Source organism: Conger conger, chromosome 14, assembly GCF_963514075.1.
Source record: "Conger conger chromosome 14, fConCon1.1, whole genome shotgun sequence".
Lineage (NCBI taxonomy): Eukaryota > Metazoa > Chordata > Actinopteri > Anguilliformes > Congridae > Conger > Conger conger.
The window spans coordinates 30,990,525-31,009,704 of NC_083773.1; the positions used below are offsets into that span (position 1 = coordinate 30,990,525).

The 19,180-nt window shown below is 44.6% G+C and overlaps 1 protein-coding gene across 3 annotated transcripts in view; it reads left to right on the top strand.

Annotated features, from left to right (window-relative positions):
- The window catches only part of aldh1l1 (aldehyde dehydrogenase 1 family, member L1), a 59,107-nt gene that overhangs the window by 35,785 nt on the left and 4,142 nt on the right, over positions 1-19,180 (top strand). Inside the window, exons 1-16 of one of the 3 annotated variants that reach the window (XM_061219399.1) lie at positions 6,913-7,098; positions 8,058-8,203; positions 8,739-8,973; positions 9,487-9,652; positions 11,062-11,163; positions 11,997-12,086; positions 12,833-12,970; positions 14,212-14,337; positions 14,617-14,708; positions 15,021-15,168; positions 15,520-15,639; positions 15,998-16,125; positions 16,675-16,825; positions 17,291-17,361; positions 17,629-17,734; positions 18,675-18,762. In XM_061219399.1, coding sequence (XP_061075383.1) covers positions 8,077-8,203; positions 8,739-8,973; positions 9,487-9,652; positions 11,062-11,163; positions 11,997-12,086; positions 12,833-12,970; positions 14,212-14,337; positions 14,617-14,708; positions 15,021-15,168; positions 15,520-15,639; positions 15,998-16,125; positions 16,675-16,825; positions 17,291-17,361; positions 17,629-17,734; positions 18,675-18,762 — 1,888 coding nt within the window. In that variant the 5' untranslated portion in view covers positions 6,913-7,098; positions 8,058-8,076. Of the gene's footprint in view, positions 1-6,912; positions 7,099-7,775; positions 7,855-8,057; positions 8,204-8,738; positions 8,974-9,486; positions 9,653-11,061; positions 11,164-11,996; positions 12,087-12,832; positions 12,971-14,211; positions 14,338-14,616; positions 14,709-15,020; positions 15,169-15,519; positions 15,640-15,997; positions 16,126-16,674; positions 16,826-17,290; positions 17,362-17,628; positions 17,735-18,674; positions 18,763-19,180 lie in introns of those variants that run through there. The other 2 variants (XM_061219400.1, XM_061219401.1) reach the window with 2 other exon arrangements.

Genomic DNA, 19,180 nt, shown 5'->3' on the forward strand with positions numbered 1-19,180 from the left:
GAATGTTTTCTTGGCATGCTTTGGGTCCGTTAATACCAATCTATCTTCACTTGAATGCCACAGCCTATTTCAAGGCAGACAGGGGTTTCCAGATGTGCTGTCCAAGCTCTGTTGAAGAAGCACAAGGAAACAGGCAACGTTGAGGACCATAGACGCAGTGGTTGGCCAAGGAAACTTAGTTCAGCAGATGAAAGACACATCATTCTTACTTCCCTTCGCAATCGGAAGATGCCCAGCTGTGCCATCAGCGCAGAATTGACAGAAACCAGTGGGACCCAGGGACCCAGGTACACCCAGTAAGTCTGGTCAGAAGTGGTCTTCATGGAAGAATTGCGGCCAACAAGCCATACCTCCGACGTGGAAACAAGGCCAAGCGACGCAACTACGCACAAAAACACAGGAAATGGGGTGCAGAAAAATGGCAGCAGGTTCCAAATATTTGGCTGTAGCAGAAGGCAGTTTGTTCGCCGAAGGGCTGGACAGGGGTTCAAGATTGAGTGTTTGCATGCAACAGTGAAGCATGGTGGAGGTTCCTTGCAAGTTTGGGGCTGCATTTCTGCAAATGGAGTTGGAGCTTTGGTCAGAATTAATGGTCTCCTCAATGCTGAGAAGTACAGGCATATAGTTATCCATCATGCAATACCATCAGGGAGGCATCTGATTGGCCCCAAATTTATTCTGCTGCAGGACAATGACCCCAAACATACAGCCATGTCATTAAGAACTATCTTCAGCGTAAAGAAGAACAAGGAGTCCTGGAAGTGATGGTATGGTCCCCATTACATTACATTACATTATTGGCATTTGGCAGACGCTCTTATCCAGAGCGACGTACAACAAAGTGCATACCCATAACCAGGGATAAGTTCGCTGAAAGACCCTAGAGGGAAGTACAATTTCAACTTCTACCTGTACAACAAAGATAAGGACAAGGGCTATATATTATTTTTATTTTTTATTTTTATTTATTTTTTATTTTTTTGAACAAACAAACAAACAGAGCAAAAGTGACCAAAGTTAACTATCCAAACACTGCTTACCTAGCCAACTAAAAATACCGATACACAAAGCAAGTCACAGAGACAACAATTAAGGTTCACAGGGAGGTAGGGAGGGATGGGGAGAGGTGCTGCTTGAAGAGGTGTGTCTTCAGCTTGCGCTTGAAGGTGGGGAGAGATTCTATAGTTCTGACCTCAACAGGGAGTTCGTTCCACCACCGTGGAGCCAGAACAGACAGTAGTCGTGAGCGTGAGGTGGAGGTTCTGAGAGGGGGAGGTGCCAAGCGGCCTGTGGAGGCTGAACGAAGAGGTCTGGCAGGGGTGTAGGGTCTGATGATTTTTTGCAGATAAGCTGGGGAAGACCCTTTAACTGCTTGGAAGGCTAGCACCAATGTTTTGAATTTGATGCGAGCCATGACAGGCAGCCAGTAGTAAGCAGGGGGGTGACGTGTGAGTATTTGGGAAGGTTGAAGACCAGACGAGCTGCTGCATTCTGGATGAGTTGGAGGGGTCTGATGGCGGACGCTGGGAGGCCAGCCAAGAGGGAATTGCAGTAGTCCAGGCGGGACAGAACCATCGCTTGGACCAGGAGCTGGGTCGAGTAGGGGGTGAGAAAGGGGCGGATTCTCCGTATGTTGTATAGGAAGAACCTGCAAGACCGGGTCACCGCCGTAATGTTCTCGGAAAGGGACAGTCTGCTGTCCATCACCACGCCGAGGTTCCTTGCACTGGGTGACGGCGTGAGTGTGGTATCCCCGAGGGAAATGGAGAGATCCAGATGGGGAGAGGTATTAGCAGGGATGAATATCATTTCAGTTTTACCTGGGTTGAGCTTTAGATGGTGGTTGTCCATCCAGCTCTGGATGTCCCTCAGGCAAGCAGAGATACGGGCTGAAACCTGCGTATCAGACGGCGGGAACGAGACGAAGAGTTGGGTATCGTCCGCGTAGCAGTGGTAGGATAGCCCATGTGCAGTGATCACAGGGCCAAGGGAGCGAGTGTAGAGAGAAAAAAGAAGCGGGCCAAGGACTGAGCCCTGGGGAACTCCTGTGGCGAGGGGCCGAGGTGTCGATACCGAACCAGCCCAGGCAACCTGGAAGGAGCGACCAGAGAGGTAGGACTCAATCCAGTCCAGGGCTGACAGGGCAGACAGGAGGATGGAGTGATCCACAGTGTCAAAGGCAGCAGAGAGATCTAGAAGAATGAGGACAGAGGAGAGGGAGGCTGCTCGTGCGGCATGGAGTGACTCACTGACGGAGAGGAGCGCAGTCTCTGTCGAGTGGCCCGATCTGAAGCCAGACTGATGGGGGTCTAGCAGGTTGTTGTTAGAAAAGAAGGAAGAAAGTTGAGTAGAAGCGGCTCGTTCTATAGTTTTAGAAAGGAAAGGAAGAAGAGATACCGGGCGGTAGTTCTGGATGATGGAGGGATCCAGGGTAGGCTTTTTTAGCAGCGGAGTGATGTGGGCCCTCTTGGAGGATGCCGGAAAACAGCCGGAAGACAGGGAGGAGTTGACCAGGGAGGTGACAAATGGGAGAATGTCAGGTGTGATAGTTTGGAGAAGAGAAGAGGGGATAGGGTCAAGGGCACAGGTTGTAGGGCGGTGGCAGAGCAGGAGTTGAGAAACATCAGAGTCTGTAAGGGGGGAGAAAGTGGAAAAGGAAGGGATGGGCCTCGAGGGGGGGAAGGGCACAGTGAGGGGGGCGGTGGTTGTAAAGGATCTGCGGATGACTGTGACCTTCTCATCGAAGAAATCAGCAAAGTCATCAGCAGCGAAGGAGGACTGAGGAGGAGGAGGCGGTGCGTTGAGGAGAGAGGAGAAAATGGAGAAAAGTTTCCGGGGGTTAGAAGCGGAGTTCTGAATTTGTCCCCACATTTCAAAATCAAGTCTGTCTGGAATTACATGAAGAGACAGAAGCATTTGAGGCTGCCTAAATAAACTGTGGCTAGTTCTTCAAGTTTGGAATAACCTACCTGCCGAATTCTTTCAAAAACTGTGTCCAAGTATACCTAGAAGAATTGATGCTGTTTTTAAGGCAAAGGGTGGTCACACCAAATATTGATTTGATTTAGATTTGTTCTTCTGTTCATTCACTTCCTCTGTTCATGCATTTTGTTAATTGCTAAAAATAAACAATTTTTTTATTTTTTTTAATTTATTTATTTATAAAGCATTCTTATTTTGCAGAATTTTTTCACACCTGCCTAAAACTTGCACTGTACTGTGTGTGTGTGTGTGTGTGTGTGTGTGTGTGTATGTATATATATACATATATATACATATATATATATATATACATACACACACACACACACACACACACTCTATATACAGTGGGGACCACATTGAAAATATCGGGGGGGATAAACAGAAAGATTTAGGAAATATTTAAACCAATGAAAGTTACTTCACAGCTTTGCAAGGACTATGCGAAGACCAAAGAACAGCAATACAATCCACAATCATCTGACCTCAACTCGATTGAACATTTATAGGGCCACTTGAAGACTGACAGAAGCCAAGCATTCCGTAACATCACAAGATACTCTTTGGAACAAAGTCAAATAAAGCTGGGATAACATGAATCATCAGGTTTTGCACAAATGTGTGCAGTCCATGCCAGCATGAGTGCACATTGCCATTAAAGTCTTGAGCGGAACAATAATATCACAGCAATTTATTTAAACCAAATATGTCTGAAGGCCACTCACAGAGCTGAAAACCAGACTTCTGGAGATGCACAGGAATTAAGTTGGGAAATAAAAATTGTGATATAATTTGTGCAGTTACAATATGCATACAGTAACTTGTGTGTCAGCAGTTACCGGAACATTGTGCTCTGCTGGATTGTGTAGAAAACTGGACCAAAGGACACTGTTTGCTTTATCGTAAAATGCTCAGCCCTATAACACTTTTCTTTATTGATTATTGACTGACGGGAACAAAATCAGATGTGGCTTCAATATTACAATCACTTCTTGTTGGTAAGTATCAGTGATCGTAAAACTTATCTAGTCAATTTGGATAAATGTTGCGTAATACCCTCGGCCTTCTGTTGTGTTCAAGTCAAGTTGTGATGTGTAATTCGTTTGTAATTAATACTATCTAGTTTTTTCTATTGGAACAAGACTTCAGGATATCCCCAAAAAAACTGCTAATGTACTGTATATAAGCACAACCCTGCATCCTCGAGAACAATTATTTTCTTGTAGTACGTACTTGTATTCCCAAATGGGTGCAAAAAGTTTCTTGCAGAATATGGACACTGAAACACGCACCATAAAAAAAAAACTTGAATGTGAACACACCCTCTTTTTTTCTTTCTATTGTTATGTTATATTATATTATATTATATTATATTATATTATTGGCATTTGGCAGACACTCTTATCCAGAGCGATGTAAAGTGTATTAGACTAAGCAGGAAACCCTGGAGCAATGCAGGGTTAAGGGCCTTTCTCAAGGGCCCAATGGCTGTGCGGATCTTATTGTGGCTACACTGGGATTAGACCACCGACCTTGCGTGTCCTAGTCATTTACCTTAACCACTACGCTACAGGCCACCCCTGTCTCTAACTCTTGCTCTCTCTATCACTATCTCTCCCACACACACTCAAAAAGAATACCCTTGCTGTGTCATCACAACTGCTCCCTTTCATAATATCACAACATTCTTTCTCACTGACAAGTACATTACAATTATTTAGTTGGCAATTTCTATCCAAAGCATCTTACAGTTGATTAAAATAATAAAATAAAGTTTGTGCTTTCATTTCAGCCCTGTTCCTGCAGATCCACAGTCGTGTACACTCATTTAAACCCTGTTCCTGCAGATCCTGTCATTTAAACCCCAATTTGGCACAACTGATTACGCTAATTAGCTGCTCAACAAGATCTTTAGTTGTGGAATGAGCTGTGCTTTGTCAGAGTTGGAGTGAAAACCTACAGGACGGTAGATCTCCAGGACCAGGGTTAGGTGCCACTGTTCTTGAGGAAAAATAACTGATGTCGTTGCAATGACGGTATGAGATGTGAAATCCGTCAGGAGGGGTGCATTGCACAGCTCAGTGGACAGTGGAAGGGGAGAGAGGGGTCATTGACCTGGGAGCTGATGGCACAGATGATCCTGAAATGAGAAAAGAGGCTGCAGGCATAGGGCCTCTTCTTCACCTTCCAAAACTGCAAAACCACACCAACCATGTGTGTCACTTTATGTCACTTAAGTTAAATGGCTTTTGAGGGATTAATTTTTGTAAATGATTGCTAAATGCCCTTAAACTACAAGAGAGGTCTTTTATTACTTTTGATTTCAACTTATTGGGGGTGTGGGGTGGGGGCAGGGTGCAGGTATTGGGGCCCATAACTTGTTTAAAACCAGTCTGTCTTATTTGCTTGATATTTAATTGTTGTAGTGGTGGAACAAGTTCTGCTACTTTGAATCGGTGGTCTGGTCAAGTGTACTTTCACTAGCTCATGTGTGATATTTATTTGTGCTTTTGGAAGTCCGCACCTTCCTTTTTAAGGTATTTTTAGACTAATGGACACATTTACCATGAAAAGACATTTTAGAAATGCGGCCAGTTCATAACCAGCTCAATCTGGCCTCCAGTAATCTTGTTTTCCTTCTGCCAACAATTAATGATTGACACAGACGTCAGCCCACTGTCATGCCAGCAGGCTAGTTCTCAGTGCTGAGTTTCTCCGAAGGACACCGGGGCAAAAGAGCAATGACAGGAGCCAAGGAATCTGATTAAAAGATAGGCCTACAAATATAAAACCTCTACTAATCAGGAGACCCAATAAGCAATCAAACAGGGATAGACAGATAAACCACGAAGATAATCCTGACAAAATCACCTTTGTGCTTTCTCATTCCATGTGAAAACAGCCAATTTTAGAAAACCCTCCCACCTCATAGTCTCAGATGTTCTTGCAATTGTCTATATTTGGCTTTTTTAAAAATTCATTATGAAACACTGCAAAGAGAAACTGCACTGATTTTTTTTTCTGTGAATTTAACTTAGGTTCTGAGTTGTGCCTCTTTACAAAACATAAATAATAGGAAAAATGACACTTGCGAATTAGCATTTCATTTTAGAGCATTTTCAGCAGCAAATTGGTGGGGGTGATTTCTGTTTGCTCTAAACCTGTCTGCCCAAAACTGCTACTATATACTGTTATTTGTGTTTTCTTTGCATATTTATAGTGCCATTGGGGTTTGAAGTATTTTAGGAAGGAGTGTTTTGTATACATGATTCACTCGACAATACAATGACATTTTTGTTTTTGTTTAGAACAGCTCTTCATGCGTGTCTTGCTATTTATGGATTTGATGTTTTCACTTATGGAAGAACTTGTGCACTATTATTATCATTATTTTGAGAATTTTATTTGAAGATAACTGGAAAGTATAAATCTAATTATCAAGCACTTTCTGCAAGTACAATGTTTCTTATTCTCTTAGATAACACGGTGCTATGAAATGGTGCCTGTATGAGAGTAAACAGCTTCATATTACAGTAGCGCTGCAAATGAATGCCATTATTTCTTGAATAGCTTACATTAGACACTGACATCAAAAAGGCTAAGATAATACACACTGTCTCGTGTAGACGTTGTTATCTTTACGGCACTTAAAACTTGTCTTGGGGACTTTGGTTTCTCTTTCAGTGTACTGTGTGAATCGATACCGTGCCAGAAAGTACGATTCACTATTTCCAGATTTAGACGAGCATAATAACTCCTTGTGAAATAAATTGAAGTAAGACTTTTCCCATTCGAATACGAAATGGTTATCTACATTTCTGTGGGTGGGGTTCGCTCGTCCGTAGCCTACTGTACCTTTAAGCGACTGTATTGAAATTGACTAGCCAACTGCGTACCAGAGATTGGTAGGCTGGTACGAAGTCAACGCCCCAACCGTGTTCGTACTGTACTTCGGTTTGCAGGTCTTTTGACAGTGAAGCACCGCATATATTTTGTGCTAGAAACCACGTTTTCTCGTTTACTCCATTTGGACGAAGTAAGATACGGATTCATTTCCTGAACTGCGAAGACAAACAAGAAATAAATAAATTGCATTTTGCATACATATTGAGCAGGGTAAGTTAGTTACATAATCCGAAATCTAAGAATATGTATTTTATACTCGACTCGTTTTGCTTGTATATTAGGTAGGCTACTTATATCTACTCTCTTTATAGGCACAATCCTTCAGCTTTTATGGAAAAATAAACTTGAGCGGCTGCACCTTCCCGTACAGATTGATACTATTTTGTATTCGTTCACTTATGAAGTTTTAAACGACCGCCATGCTTGTTCTAAATATAGGAACATAGTGAAATTCATGTTTATATAATGCATAATTAATTTTTTATGCGTTATTGGTAGAATTTTTATTCGTCTTGTTATTTTAGTCTTGTATTTCAGTTAACTGTGAACTCCGTGCACGTTTCTGCAGTGTGCAAGTGTGGCCAACTTTTTCCAACGAAAGTTATCCGTATTATTTGCATACAAAAACGTGTGTCACTGGTTATGGTCACTGGTGGTCTGTCGACTAGCTTTTCTGTATACTCACGAACCAGCCGCTGTTGTGTGAACTGAAAAAGTCGGTAGATTTGCAACATTAGCACGGAGTGAATGGGATTCGTCAAGTAGTAATGGGCTCGGTGCTAGTCTGTGATGTGATTGGTGTAAATCGTTAAAAGTCAACCTGTTGCGTAAGTCAAACAGAACAAGAGAGTACTTCACTGTTCATAAGGGCAATAGTTAGAGCAGCCGGTATAGTTATCCTAACCGGTTTACTGTCCTGAGACATGTTTGATTGATATAGCCGTTTACTTTGTGGACAGCTCTCAGGCAACGTACAATTTTGATTTTGCTTTGGAAACAAATATCTGCAAAGTATATTATAGGTTCATATGTTTGCAAGTAGGCTCTGTACAGCATAAATTAAGTTAAATTCAAACATGTAAATGAAAAATGAATGTATTTATTATACACTAATTTGAATGCATTTTTAACAGGCTAATGGTGTATTTATGCCTTTCTTATCCACACAGTGGTTTGTAAGCCTTTGCAATGAAGATCGCTATAATTGGGCAGAGTTTATTTGGCCAGGAGGTCTACAAAGAACTGAGGAAGGAGGGACATACAATTGCGGCCGTCTTCACAATACCTGACAAGGATGGCAAAGCTGATCTATTAGGTGACTTTCATTTTAAAGTGCTTTCTAATATACTGCATATTCAGAAATTATTCTCTGTCAGTCTTTGTCATGTAATGCTGCGGATGGAAACAAGGGGACAGAGAATTCCCCCTGGAATTTATTCATGATGGTATCAGTGCACTGGACAAACGTGAATTTTCCTGCAGTCCCTTTAACTTTACATGTTGGTAAAGCTCTCTTGCACATCTTTGAATTCAGTAAAACAATTAGCGTCTGCTCTCTGGTTCATTATTAGAACTCGGTTGTAATCTGTGAACGGAATGAAATATAGACTGCGTAGAGTGACGCCCCACAAGGTGGCGCATCATGTGCTGTAGAGTCAGGCTGCTGTCTGTTTTGAGCGAGCCATAGCTCTGAGAGCCCCAACGATAAGCGAAACAAACAAAAATCTGCACACACGGTCTGGAGTGTGATGTAAGCATCCTGTTCACGGCAGTGAAGACGGCGGTTGAGGGGTATGTTGTAACGGCCGCTATTTCCGGGGGTATCGGTACCATGCTTGTGTATTCTTCAGCCACGGAGGCCGAGAAGGATGGTGTCCCCGTCTTCAAGTTCCCCCGCTGGCGTCTGAAGGGCAAGGCCATCCCGGAGGTGGTGGACCAGTACAGGGCAGTGGGTGCAGAGCTGAACGTCCTGCCCTTCTGCTCCCAGTTCATCCCCATGGAGGTCATCGACTGTCCAAAGCACGGTTCAATCATCTACCACCCCTCCCTGCTCCCCCGGCACAGAGGGGCCTGCGCCATCAACTGGTGAGCATCTCCCTTTATAAGCATGGTAACTCTGGCTATAAAGCCAACATCTCCCTTTATAAGCATGGTAACTCTGGCTATAAAGCCAGCATCTCCCTTTATAAGCATGGTAACTCTGGCTATAAAGCCAGCATCTCCCTTTATAAGCATGGTAACTCTGGCTATAAAGCCAACATCTCCCTTTATAAGAATAATATCTTTCCTTACAAGGAGAATATTATAAGGACACAATGAGATTCAGTACACCAACAATGCTCTTTCCCCATACATTTTGTTATATTGTTGTGAAATGGGTTCTGCGTTCAATTGAATCGAACGTTGAATTGAATCAAATGCATCACTGTGAACTGAATCTAGAGTGGCTGTGCACTATATGCAAAGTTAGGAAATCTTGAGCCTTTTTGAGATGGGAGGTCATCATACGCATGCTGTTGCACATGCTTGATGCATACCTAGTTTAGGCGTATGTAAGGTATCGTTAATGTAGTCGCTGCTGCCCTCGCACTGTCCTAGGACCCTGATCCATGGCGATAAGAAGGGCGGGTTCACAGTGTTCTGGGCCGACGACGGTCTGGATACCGGGCCCATCCTGCTGCAGAGGGAGTGCGATGTGGAGCCGGACGACACCGTGAACACCATCTACAAGCGCTTCCTCTTTCCCGAGGGCGTGAAGGGCACGGTGAGTAACAAAATGGCCTCCGTCTCTTCATTCGCAACAGTGGGGCCCCTGTCAGTCACCCAAGCCTGATTTATACTTTCAACACGTGCAACAAAAATGAACGTACTTTGTCAGAGGCCTGTGGGGAGGATTCTATTGTCTCTATGGTAACGAGGCACTAAAATGATGATGTTTACATTTGGTAAGATATGGTGGCACCCGGTGAAATTGTTGTGAGATAGAATGAATGATTTTTTTCTTTTTATGTACTTTTGTTAAAAAAAAAAACCAATGTGAACGGAAAAACAGAATGGTGGTCCGTCAGTCACATAAACCAGAAAAGTCTGGGCAAATATGGTCTAGATCTAGTTAAGTAGATGTGTTGCATGCTGGATGTGAACTGGCATTTCAAGTATTTCAGAATGCCGGCTAACCAGTTCAGTGTAACTGCCTCCATCCCTAAATCATAGCTTATACAATATACAATACTTTATTTCTACAACTTTATATATATATGAAATATCGAAATTCATGGTCGTGGATATATATCATGTGAATATATTTCATTTGGCAGTCAAAGTATGACATTGTCTGTGACGTGACAAGATTTTAAAGGTGTGCAAGACTTAAGAAAAAGTGTCTTGTGATACTGTTTTCAGTTCAAAATATATAATTTTTCTCAAAACCTGTTGAATTGATCTTGCAACATCTATATTTTTGTCGTGTAACACTTGCCGAACGGGTCTTGAGACACCTTCATTTTTGTCATCTAACACTTGTCAAATGGTATGAATCAAACTAACTTGAATTGCTACAGTGAAATGTCCAACCGTCTGTGTTGTGGATAAGAATATGTGCTAAGCACGTGCAGTGTTATATCATGCATGGGTGGTCTGTGCTGAATGAGCCCATGCTATAGATTGTGTCTGGTGTGTGGTCTGTGCTGAATGAGCCTAGGCTATAGATTGTGTCTGGTGTGTGGTCTGTGCTGAATGAGCCCATGCTATAGATTGTGTCTGGTGTGTGGTCTGAGCTGAATGAGTCCGGGCTATAGATTGTGTCTGGTGTGTGGTCTCTGCTGAATCAGTCCGGGCTATAGATTGTGTCTGGTGTGTGCTCTGTGCTGAATGAGTCCGGGCTATAGATTGTGTCTGGTGTGTGGTCTGAGCTGAATGAGTCCGGGCTATAGATTGTGTCTGGTGTGTGGTCTGTGCTGAATGAGCCCATGCTATAGATTGTGTCTGGTGTGTGGTCTGTGCTGAATGAGCCCATGCTATAGATTGTCTGGTGTGGTCTGTGCTGAATCAGTCCGGGCTATAGATTGTGTCTGGTGTGTGGTCTCTGCTGAATCAGTCCGGGCTATAGATTGTGTCTGGTGTGTGCTCTGTGCTGAATGAGCCTGGGCTATAGATTGTGTCTGGTGTGTGCAGGTGGAGGCAGTAAGACTCATTGCTGCAGGGAAGGCACCCCGGATCATCCAGCCCGAGGAGGGAGCCACTTACGAGGGAGTTCAGAAGAAAGACAACGCAAAGGTGAGTGTGTCTGGGATGCGGTGCCCATTTTGTTTCATATCAGTGCAGATGTAGTCAGTTTCCCGAGAGACTGAGGGTTTTAGAGAGATTAAAAACAAAAGTATGTTTGCGGAGGGAACCTGCACCTTCATTTCTGCAACCTCGCTGCACATGACGCTACAGAAGAGATCTTGTGGGAAAATAATCGTTTGCTTTCGCCTCAAGCCTTAACACAACATTTGTTAAGGCAATAACACAACATTTTACCTGCCTGGCGAATCGTTAGCAACCTACATGACATATTTCAGGCAATTATGAGAGTGTTGCTAACTATCAGTGAGAGGTATCAGAGGGCTTTGCTCAGCCGCACCTGTTGATTTAAGCACTCTTAACTGAATCCCGAGCAAGGGTCACACTATTCACCCACAGTGAATAGTAAGTAACAGTTCAGGCCAGGCCAGTTCAGTGGAACAGGTTTAGTTGGCACTGGCGACTCCAGGAGGGCCCGCAACACTCTTTACATTACATTACATTAATGGCATTTGGCAGACGCTCTTATCCAGAGCGACGTACAACAACAAAGTGCGTACCCATAGCCAGGGGGATCTTTAATGGCCGCATGAACATAATTTGCATGGCTAGCGTTGTGGCCAGTATCTTATTCCGGATACTTTCACATAAAAAAATTTACCCCGGCCTCCACAAGTTGATGAACACAGGGAAGAAATTACAACAACAATAATAACGATTCACTCCCTGAATCTGCAACTGTCATCCGTGAGGGGTTTTGGCCTAGGCCAAACGTGCAATAGGCAGTCGGAGTTTGAACGACTGTCCCCACCTTGCATGTGCAGATTGACTGGAACCAAACTGCTGAAGCCCTACACAACTGGATCAGGGGGCACGACAAGGTGCCCGGAGCCTGGGCGGAGGTGGATGGACAGGTGAGCAAACGTACCTGCAGAATGCAGGAATCCCAGCCCAGTCACAGTGGCTGCAGTGCTGTGAGGAACTACTGTACGGGCGGCCTGGTCAGTGTGCTGCCACGATTATATTTGCCTAATCCGTGATGGTAATGCAAAGATAAACTCTTAATGCCAACAAATCATACATTATATTTTGTATGTGAAATATGTATTATATGTATTAAATTGTATAAAATGAATTCTCTAGGGTTATATTATATATATATATATATATATATATTTTTTTTTTTCTCATTCAGTGGAAATTATTTTTGTAAGGTAATTTAAGCAGTCACAGTTGGTTGCATCATTGTGCCAAATGCCTCTGGAAATATAAAAACTGTAAATTTCATTTAGTTGTATTATCTACCATTTTTTAACATGCCTACCATGGGTTGATCTTTCTTTTTAACAAGACAAAGATGAAAGGAAAACCATAATTGCATTGCATTTGTTTAGCAAATGTTTTTATTCAATGTGGCAAGCCGTACAAAAAACATGATTGGATTTAATGGATGTACAAGTGCAGCCGTAACTGCAGAAACTAGCCGTTTACAGTGCAAACAGGCTATGGCATGGCATAAAGAACCATCCGGATAAGCATATCTAATACAGCACATGCAGCATTAAATGGTGTGCTGAGATAATACATGTTGGTGGTGTTTAAGCAGATTGTATCATGTGAAGGAGTGGCATCACGCGGCTCTGCTGTGCGTCTCTTGCAGAAAGTCACGTTCTACGGCTCCACGCTGGTGGACAATGGCACCGCCGTGAGTGGACAGCCCCTGGAGATCCCGGGCGCCAGCCGGCCCGGGCTGGTCACTAAGGGGGGCCTGGTGCTCTTCGGCAGTGACGGAAAGACGGTACGGTAGGGGGTACAGAAGGGGGGGACTTTCTTTGAGCTGACGTATTCGGACTAGTTCTTTTCAGAATTCTCCCCTGTGACCCTTCCCTCAGGAAAAAAAAAAAAAAAGCAGCCCTTTTGTTGGGTGTTATGTAAGGCACATCTGGTGCTTCAGAAAGTGAAGGGAGGGGAGAGAGGGGGGAACGGGGAGATTGAGAGTGATTAATGGCTCATTGAACAGGTTCCTCCATTCCTGTGTGAGAAGGCAGCTGATGGTTTTCCACTCTCGTGCGTTTGTAAATGTCATGTACTGTAGCATAGCATTAGCATAGTGGCCCATGTTAATCCCTAATGTCTAGTTCAGAGATTGCACCGGTGCCCTCCAGTGACTTTTCTTTTTTTTCTTTTAAATAATTTTTTTCTCCCAATTTGGTAGCCAATTGTACCCCGTCTAATTCAATTAGAGCTAGTATTAGATACACCGCCCACACCCTGTCCCTCGGCGGCCCTATGAGAGCGACACGCCTTCTTCAAGCCGTCTCGCCACATGCTGGTAACCGTTATTCCGAGGTGCTTTTTGTGCGGCGATCTACTAACCCTGCCAAGTCCCTCCCCCTGGAGCAGTGAGCCAATTATGCTGCTCCACGTGAGTTGGCCAAACTTGGCTTTTGGCAGGACCGAGAATCGAACCCCGGTCCCCGGTGTGCAACTGCAGCGAACTGCAACCGCAAGTCCGCTGTATCTTAGCCTGTTGCGCCACCGCGGCGCCCCCCCCTCCAGTGACTTTTTCTTACTCCTGTACAATTAACCGATCATTACTTGTCCTGGAGCCCTGTCAACCTAACCCTGCTCAGGTTTAATTGTGGCATCGTGCCATTTAGGCTGAGTTGTCCAGTCTTTTATAAATACCCAGTGTATTGTCCAGGGAATTTTCCAGTCTTTTATAAATTTGCAGATACTGTATATTATACTCTATATTACAGAGATAGTATGCAAAAAAGACAGGTGCAGAGTAGAAAACAGTCGTTTTATTTGTCCCCAATTGAATTTGAACTTTGAAGTTACATGCACTAAAACCTTTTATATGTGCCTTTTATACGTTTCCTCACTTCATATTGCATACTGTGTATCGCAATTATAGTATGATTCCTCTTTATCTGTTTGGCTTCTGCCTGCATATGGGGGGCTGTCACAGAGATTTAGTGGAGACAAAGGGCAGATGTGTAAAGTATGGGTGTGTGTTGTCACGGGGACTTGCAGCTGCTGGTGAAGAATCTGCAGTTCGAGGATGGGAAGATGATCGCGGCTGCGCAGTACTTCCGCTCCGCAGGCAGTGCTGCTGTGGAGCTGAACGAGGAGGAGAAGGCCTTCGCTGAGGAGATGAGGGTGGGGTGTTTCTGTACTATGTCCAGCAACGTTAATGTTTCATCTGTGGTATCACCACGCAATACATCATTCATTTGCTTAATAGCCGTGGCCCATCTAAGGCTAAGATGTTCTGGTTACAAATCAACTCTCCCAAAGCACTACCCCATTTGTCTGTCAGAAGCGTTCATGTGTCACTTATTCCTTACTAAGTGTATTATGCTAGTTAGGAGGCAGTTTAAAAAAGTGCCAGTGTGCTGAGATGAGTGCTGGCGTGTTAAAAATGTGCTCTTATGACAGTTGGTGTGGAAAAGCATCCTGTCTAATGTGGAAGAGATTGTAGACTCCACGGACTTCTTCAAGTCTGGTGCTGCCTCGATGGATGTTGTCAGGTACAAAATCTGTGTTCCTCTATCCTATATTATCCCTGTATCTTGTGTCGTTGCATCCATTGTGCTCCATGTGTGAGATTATTGTCTCTGATTATTGATGATCATTGCACGTCTGTTTTTTCACTGCCTGTGTCTCCGTGTGTCTCTGTGTTTCTCCCTGTCTCTCTGTGTGTCTCTGTGTGTCTCTCTGTGTCTCTCTGTGTGTCTCTGTGTGTCTCTCTGTGTGTCTCTGTGTGTCTCTGTGTGTCTCTCTGTGTGTCTCTGTGTGTCTCTGTCTCTCTGTGTCTCTGCTCCCGTGTCTGTGGTCACCAGGCTGGTGGAGGAGGTGAAGCTCAGGGCCAGTGAGCTCCAGCTGCAGAATGAGGACGTGTACATGGCCACCTCCTTCCAGGACTTCATCCAGATGTGCGTGAGAAAGCTGCGGGGAGAGGACGGAGAGGAGGAGCTGGTGGTGGACTACGTAAGCGCCGTGACCTCCGTCTGTTCACACCCCTCCAGCCGAGCAGGGCAGAGTACGATCGGCTGTACTGTCCCCCAGGGATGGGGGGGTTCCAGTTCTGTCCACTCCCCGTGGAGCTATGTCAGGAGACTCTCGATTCGGAGCATAACATGCAGTTTCCCCGTCTCTCCTGAATTCACGGATGGGGTTACAGTACTGCCCAGGGCTTAGAAATATGAATGGAATTACCTTCTTTTTAGGAAAAATGGTTCTATAAAAAAATGTACCATGATGGACTATTAATTGGAGCAGTGCTCCCTAGACGTATGTGTGAAGTTGACTTTCTGAAACGGGGTGTTTCTCAATGGCCAGGTGGAGAAGAATGTGAACAACATGACGATCCGCATGCCCCACCAGCTCTTCATCAACGGAGAGTTTGTGGACGCTGAGGGAGGGAAGACCTACAAAACCATCAACCCCACCGACGGCCAGGTTAGACACTGCCTGTGTCTGCCAGAGACACTCTGAAAAACAGCTCCTTTTCAGCTTCAGTGCTACAGAAAACACAAAGCGTATTCACATCTACTGAATATTAATCCTAACAAAACAACGTTGTTTTTCTTGTGCTTTTTATGAAAAATTGTGTGATGTGCCTATGAAACAAGATTGATTTCGGTTGGGAATGTTTTGATAATTAGCATGTTTTCAAAGAAAGACTCTATTGTATGGTAGATATGAACTGTAAAAGAATGTTTTTGGCAAATGAAGGATTGTTATGAACATGAATCTTATCTGAAACATTTTATACAAAGGAATAAATGACCTAACCGACCCACTCTTACCCCTCCAGCCCATCTGCGACGTGTCGCTGGCCCAGGTGGCAGACGTGGACCGGGCGGTCGCAGCGGCGAAGGAGGCGTTTGAGGAGGGAGAGTGGGGCAAGATGAACCCCAGAGACAGAGGGAGACTCATATACAGGTCAGCTCTGCTCCCTTCATAGCTGCTCATATAGTACAGTACAGTATACCTGAGACAGGAGAAAACCTTGGCGTAATGACCATTGGTATCTTTTTGAGATAGGGAAAACATAAATCATCATCATTCAGGAAATTTGAAAGATCTGAGTGGTCAATATTGAAAAGGAGTAATTTCCCTCCAGAATAACCTCACGTTTCATTCCTGTTGGTAGTTCATCAGATTGATTTGTGTGTGCCCAAACCAATGCACCAAGGCTTGTTGAGGTGTGTTGCTGTTTGCTTGGTGGTGTGATGTTTTGAGGTTTGTTGGGGTCGACTGTGGTGCGGTGTGGTTACACAAACGTGCTGGGGTGTGTGGAGTAGTGTTGAGTTTGTGGCATTTAGACTATCAACTCTTTAATGAAGTGTCTAAATGTGCATATTCGTCTGTGGTGGATTGGGGTGCAATGTTAATTAATGTGTCTTCTCGCTGAACACAGACTTTTTGATGTATGTTGAGGTTTGTGGGGCAGTACTAAGACTGTAACTGCGTGGTATCCACTCTCCACAGACTCGCTGATCTCATGGAGCAGCACCAGGAGGAACTAGCCACCATTGAGGCCATGGACTCAGGAGCAGTCTACACGCTGGCCCTGAAGACACACGTGGGCATGTCCATACAGACCTTCCGATACTTCGCCGGCTGGTGTGACAAGATTCAGGTGAGGATGGATCCTATATTTTTCAGATTAATGCAGCGTCCACTCAACCTTTTCCATATTTATTCTGCCAGTGGATCATCATTAGTCACCTTATATATATAGCGCCTTTATCCAAAGCGCTGTACAATTGATTCTTCTCATTCACCCATTCACACACACACAACGGTGATTGGCTGCCATGCAAGGTACCAACCAGCTCGTCAGGAGCATTTCGGGGTTAGGTATCTTGCTCAGGGACAATTCGACACAGCCCGGGCGGGGGAACGAACCGGGGGGATCGAACCGGCAACCCTCCGACTGCCAGACAACTGCTCTTACCACCTGAGCTAATGTCGCTAAATCTGTATTGTAATGATTATCCTAGTTTTGCATTGCATAGTTTTGTCACTTTTTCTGATTCTGTTACAGCAAAGAGTCTGATGTCATACAGCTTGACAATGTCACTTCCTCTTCCTCTTCCCTTAGGGTACGACCATCCCCATCAACCAGGCCCGGCCCAACCGCAACTTAACCTTCACCCGGCGAGAGCCTATTGGGTGAGATTTTCCTACTCCACTCACTGGAGTATACGGTAGTTAACAATAATTAAGAAAACGATCTGTTATTCATGCAAATAATAATCATTTCGATGATTTGAATGTAGAGTAATGTGTCAGTATCTCCTGACGATTTCACTTTCAACTTTCAACGGGTAACTGCTGTTTTACCCTTGAGAGCGATTGTCCCAGGTAAATAATTGGTAAGTGCTGTTAAACTGTCCCTGGATGACATAATGATGAAGCCACTGCGGCTGTGCTCCTCAGGGTCTGTGCCATCGTGATTCCCTGGAACTATCCTCTTATGATGCTGGCCTGGAAAACAGCCGCCTGTCTGGCTGCAGGCAACACTGTGGTCCTCAAACCTGCCCAGGTGAGCGTGTGTGTCACCCCCCCGCGGTGACTTCTGGAGGAACAGTGGCTAAATTACTTTACATTACATTCAGGTAGCACTGGCTCTAATCCAGAGCTCTCTCCGTGTTGGAGAACATAGGTGCGTTTACCTGATTTACATGGGTAATAGTCCTGACTAGCAACAGACCATCCATCCATCCATTATCTGAACCCGCTTATCCTGAACAGGGTCGCAGGGGGGCTGGAGCCTATCCCAGCATACATTGGGAGAAAGGCAGGAATACACCCTGGATAGGTCGCCAGTCCATCGCAGGGCACACACACCATTCACTCACACACTCATACCTACGGGCAATTTAGACTCTCCAATCAGCCGATCCTGCATGTCTTTGGACTGTGGGAGGAAACCGGAGTACCCAGAGGAAACTAGCAACAGACCGGGAAAAGTGTTCCACAGCACTATGCCAGCCACACTATGCCAAAACCAAAATGCAAATCCTCAACACGTGCAGAGTACATTAATAACATGGCCTAAGAAAGGAAACCATAATAATATCATAACTTGAATTTGTGGAGTAGGTGGGAGTGCTAGGGGGTGGGAATGGAAGGAGAACCAAGATGCCTTGTGAAGAGGTGGGTCTAAATCAGCTGTGGGATTTTAGTTTTCCCAGATTTATCTGAGAATGCGGTTAAAGGAGTAACATGGTGTTTGGTCACACTTTCAAGGTTTTTATATGCGATTTGCACAAAACGTTGAGAATGTCTTCCTAGTGCGTCATACTTGAATAACCCCTCCCCTTATCCCTCTCCTATATCTCGTGACCCGTAGTTTGCGCTGCTGGCCTCCAGGCAAGACGATGCAAATTTAAATGTTAGATTCACTTAAATTTGAGTGCCTTATGGCTATATGATTGTTATATTCATTTAGCATTGATTTCCCGCCGTGTTCCTGCCTCCAGGTGACTCCTCTAACCGCCGTGAAGTTTGCGGAACTAACCGCGAGGGCGGGCTTCCCTAAGGGAGTGGTCAACATCCTGCCAGGAGCAGGTAACTGTTCAGTGCTCTGTCCTGCATTCCCTCTGTCACACCACTGCAAGGCACTCTGCGGGTGTTAGGCAATATGCCTTCCTGCTCTGTATCCGTGCAACGCACAGTACAGTTTTCAGTTATCGCTTAGGTTCCGGAATATTCTTTGCAGACTTTTGGCCCTTGTCGATATTAAGACATGGTTTGGAATTATTGGCTGCATTTGCATACAAATGTCAAACTAAATGAACGTTGACAGTTTCTGGTGTAAATCAAGTTAAAACGTTATTACTCGTTTAGTTTAATTACGCATTAGCTGATTATCCTAATGAACCCTGCTGCGGTTGTTCGGTCCTGTGTCTCCATTCTGTCCCCCCCGTTCCAGCAGGCCTTAGGCTCTGTTTCCAGCGCTGAGTGTGTGTCTGGCTCCCTTTGCTTT